At 46.1% G+C, this 4,709-nt stretch overlaps 1 protein-coding gene across 1 annotated transcript in view; it reads left to right on the top strand.

The window, feature by feature from the left end:
* The first annotated feature begins 2,990 nt into the window (after nt 1-2,990).
* The window catches only part of PATE1 (prostate and testis expressed 1), a 2,501-nt gene continuing 782 nt past the window's right edge, over nt 2,991-4,709 (top strand). Inside the window, exons 1-3 of the mRNA XM_012664061.1 lie at nt 2,991-3,042; nt 3,334-3,369; nt 4,353-4,475. Coding sequence (XP_012519515.1) covers nt 2,991-3,042; nt 3,334-3,369; nt 4,353-4,475 — 211 coding nt within the window. The remainder of the gene's footprint in view (nt 3,043-3,333; nt 3,370-4,352; nt 4,476-4,709) is intronic.

Below are 4,709 nucleotides of genomic sequence, written 5' to 3'. Positions count from 1 at the left end.
TTGGGTAACTGGTCAGGGACAGCCTCTCTGAACACAGAAAGATTATTTTTATAATCTGAAGGGAGACATTTTGAAAGTATGTAATAAACTCAGCAATACCGACAGCTATGTGCCACCTGGGAAGCACTGGCGGTTTGTGAAGAGGTCTCTGAGTGTGGCCTTCATGTGCTGGTGACTTTACCATGGAAAGTAGTGGAGGAACCCCTAATTTCTCCTTAGCTGAGGTCACCCTTAGAAAGAGTTCTCAGGGTAAAGCTAGTTTTATTGATGCAGCACATTGAAATCCAGGAAATTTTACTTAATCTGTAAGCTATAATAGGAACAATGGATAAATTATTAGCTACTTCTTCACCCTTGAATCCTAGACCTACCTCCCTGGTCTCTTCAATGTCCGTGGTACCTACTCCAATCCTCAGCACAATAGAAAGGAACTATCTAGGGAATTGGGGGCATATTGAGCAACTTTGTGGTTCCCAGAAATTCTTAAGGGATGGCAAGTCTCATGGTAGAAAAGAAAATACACGTGAAGTCTCCCCAGAGACACTTCTTTTATATTTTCTCTTGGGCCTGTGCATATTATCTGAATATTTTCTCCATCTTTCACGTCCTTCGAGATGGTAGAACCACTCTGATTTCATCTAGTCCTAGTCGGCCAAAGCTGCACTGTTCACTTGCCTGATGGAAATGAGACAGGCCGTTCTGATCTGACCATTCCTTCAAACCCTGACGGAGAAAAAACTGTTCTTTCTTTGCTGGATCACTAATATAAGTCCTAGGGCTTGGGGAAACTCCAAGCGTCTGAGGCCATTGGTGCTGCACTGAAACAGTAACTGCGGTTCTTCGCCTCGTTTAACCCCCTCAACAGACGCTGGGTCTGCCCAAGCTGAGATCTCTTTTCTCAAAGCCGGTACTCTCCACCAGCCCCATCAGCCTATTCAAAAAGATTATTATGTGAAAACATCTCAATTATCAATGAAACTCAGGATACCATGAATCCCCTGTGAAGAGTAGATGTATTTCTTTTAAAAATAATAATAACTGATTGGAAGTTGAATTTCCATTCAAAAAGCATAATTTTTATTGCTTTTCATGATAACATTGGAGACACAAACTAAAAATTCTAGCCCATAATCTAAACATTCTCTAATCACACACAGATACATAATTAAGTGCCTTATCGTGCTCAGAGTTGAGGTATAAGCCAGAGCTTGCTCTTGTGGACTAATTGCATCTCCAGAACTCTGTGTCAGGGAGGGGCATTGTGGAAAAAAGGCTTTACAGACTTCAATAGGGTTTGGAGCGATAGGGCAAAAGGGATCCCTGAATACTTGTAAGTCACGGGTCTGAAATTTATGACATAAGGAGAATTTGGGGTGAGGGGGCGCCTTAAGGTGATAAGAACAAAAAGATCAGAGGCACAAAGAAAAATGAGACCCCAAGTGACAGAGACCCAGTCAGGTATTAGGGTCACTAACAGAGAGAGTATGAATTTGGCATGATTTTAGGAGAAAAGTTAATCAATAAAATAGAGTTCAAATATAAGCAAGGAATACATATGGATCAGTACATCTGGGAGGAGGAAATTTCTGCTGTAGGGGAAGTTGTGTAATAATATCGTAGAAGTATAATCAGATAAGAAGACAGTTTCTGACAGGGCAGAGGAAGAGAACCATTCCTCCTTTCTTGTGGGCTGCCATTAGGCAAAGAATTAAATATAGAATTCCTGTAAGGAAAGGAGGGGAGCTGTCCAAAGGTAGGAGAAAGCAGTGTAAAGATGCAAGAGGAGATGCTAAATTTCAGGGCAGTGGGAGGAAGCAAAGGAAGAGTTCTGCCAGTGAGTACACAGAACACAAAAATCAGTGCTGTCCTGTGTGTGTGAACACACATGTACATGTGTGTGTATGTGTAATACATAAATACTTCATGGTGTTATTTTAAAGCTTCACAGCAGGTACTCCGGGTAAACACTTAACTAGTGAGTACCGCTCTTCTGCTGTGGATGGGAATGCCAGTTTGCCCTTTGGACTTATAATAAATAACCTACAAAATTTCATGCACCCGAAAATCTCTTCCATACATTACTCTTCTTTTTCCCTACTACTTCAGCCGTCATCTGGCTTAGACCACTACCCCACCGTGCTGTAGACCCACACTGTGCCCTGTTGCAATCTACCTCCTTTCAATTGCTGTTTCCCTTCCCTGTGTTGCTTTTCCCTGTGCATGAGCACAGACTCTTCCCTCAATTGTCCGCAATGACAAGTGGAGACAAAGCTGCAATGTCCATTGAGATTTACCTAGACTGACATCAAGTCAGAAGGAACAGCTTACCTCCCTCCAGGAGAAGTGGTCTTCAACCTCCCTCTCCTAACTAAAGTCTAAGTCTCAGCCACCAGGAAACTCCAAGAAAGGGAAGCAGTTCCCTACTCAGCTTTCATCTTCCACCCCAGGGTCTTCTTGTTTCCAGGATGACTGATGGTAAGAAACTTCATTCCCCTCGTGAGAATCCTGTCAGTGCCCCTGAGCCTAAACTTCCCACCTCCTGTCTTCTCCATTCCTCGGAGGTTATGTATTTTTAAGGTTCTTTTCTCAGCCTTTCTTGCATTCCAGTTATTTGTACTTATGCGTTCTCTCAGCTGTAATGCACGCCTTGGTGTAGATGTCTCTGAATTCTGCCCATTCGGCCCCTATTTATACTTCTGTTCTTTCACAGTGTGAAATGGGGAAAAGATCATAGAATCTGGAATCAGAAATTCTGAAGGGTAGGATTGGAATAAATCAGGTTGAGGACTTACCTAGCTATTCCCTCTTCCCCCAAATTGACGAGAAGAGAAGTTACAGAGTCGCTGATTTCCCTAGGAGCAGGGTACGCCTTCCAAGGACTTCCACAGTGTCCCCACCCCCAACCCTTCCCCGGGAGGCCCAACCTTGCAGGCGTATAAATAGGTGCTCTTGAAGCTTCCTGCCCCGGCCTGGCCCTCCCTCCTTCCAAAATGGACAAGTCCCTCCTGCTGGGACTCCTTGTCCTGCTCTGCTGCTTTAGGGGTGAGTCCCCAGGGCTGACAGGTGAGATGTGTCCAGGATCAGCAGTGGCTTAGAGCTCCTGTCACAGAGCCCTCAGGGAGCCATACGGTAACAGAAGCATGATGACCTGCTGTCTAATGCTATGCTTCCGCCCACAGTCTGTTTGTCCCTGGGACCTTAAACAAAGTCCTTCCCTCTCCCCTTAGGGGAAGAAATAGGTGGGTTAGAGAGGAATTGAGAGGATCTTCACAGAGGCTGTGAGATGAGGTTTGGAGAATGAGGTTAGACAGTGTATCTTTTTTTTTTCAACAGTGCTATCTGGATCGCTTCTACGCAGAGATAATGCAGGTGAGTGGAAATGGATGAGTGACATGAGGGGGAAGGTCTGGGCAGGGTGGGTGGGTATGGTGGGGGATGGTAAAGGGCCCAGAAGTAGACCTTGAGTTTCAACACTCAGCAACTTCTCTCAGCAGGACAGGCTTGGCTGGGGGCTGCTCTTAGGTGTGACAAAATAACATTGGCAGCAACCGGCAGGCTAGGAGTGGGAGTCCCGAAGGGCCAGGTGAAGGGGAAGGAGGAGGCGGGACGCTGACTCTCCAGGACCCGTGTGGCCAAATGTGAAGGGCAGCAATGCCGTGAGTTTCAGGTACTTGTCCCCATTGTCGGATTCCAGGTACACGTGGGTAGGAATGCCACATAGGGTCAATTAAGAAGAAGGGATTAAGGAAAACACCAGGGTGCATTTATGTTTCTCCTTCTGGCCTGTGCTGCACTTGTAGGAAGAGGTAGAGGAGTCTGAGAATCTCTGAAGAGATGAAGAGAACTGGAAGGAGAGAGGAGGTGCAGAGATGCCCCGTAAGTGACCAGGCTTTGGAGGGACAGACAGGGCCTAGAATGGCCCCAGGTTAACAGTACAGGAAGGACCCTGAAGGGGAGATTACAAGGACCCTATGCAGGGCTAAACCTCAGACACATTTGCAGGTTTGCTTTATTTCTGTTTGCCGGCACAGTCAGCGAAGTAATTGTTCAGGAAGATGGTTATCCTGCTGAGTATGAAGCAGCTATTCTGATCATCTCAGTCTTGATGGTGTTCTTCTCCTTATCCCTCCACTTTTCTTTCCCCTCCCACTTTTCAGGCTAAAACTCCTGAGATCATAAACTCCAGTCACTCTCTTGGCTTAGCCTGTTTAAACGGAGGCAGATGCTCATGCTTAACGGGGCTCTGGCAAAGCCCCCTGGCTCCAAGTAGACCTCGAACCTGAGAGGGGAGATGGGTCCGTTCATGGTGGTGACACATCCTCTCACTGCTATTTCCCCACTCTCTGGGCAAGACCAACAAATTGTTCAGTGCAGGATGTGCCACCTCCAGTTCCCAGGAGAAAAGTGCTCCCGAGGAAGAGGAATATGTACTGCAACAACAGAAGAGGCCTGCACAGTGGGGAGGATTTTCAAAAGTAAGTTGTGGGTAGGGGAAAGGAGGAAGGGGCAGAGGAAGCAGACAGGACGTATCAGCCATCATGAAAGGGGGACCTTGATTTACTTTTACCACAGACAGTCTCATGCCTGAGATGACTGAACTCTCTAACCCCATCATGCCTCTAACCCTTGCTTGGGCGAGGCAAAGATATAAAATTAACCAAAATGTGTGCACCCTCATAATACCCCGAAATAAAAAAAAAAAAAAAAAA

This window comes from Propithecus coquereli, unplaced genomic scaffold (assembly GCF_000956105.1).
Source record: "Propithecus coquereli isolate 6110/MARCELLA unplaced genomic scaffold, Pcoq_1.0 Scaffold856, whole genome shotgun sequence".
In the NCBI taxonomy this organism is placed as follows: domain Eukaryota; kingdom Metazoa; phylum Chordata; class Mammalia; order Primates; family Indriidae; genus Propithecus; species Propithecus coquereli.
Note: the sequence above shows the minus strand (reverse complement) of the source record. Positions and strands in the feature narration are given on the sequence as shown.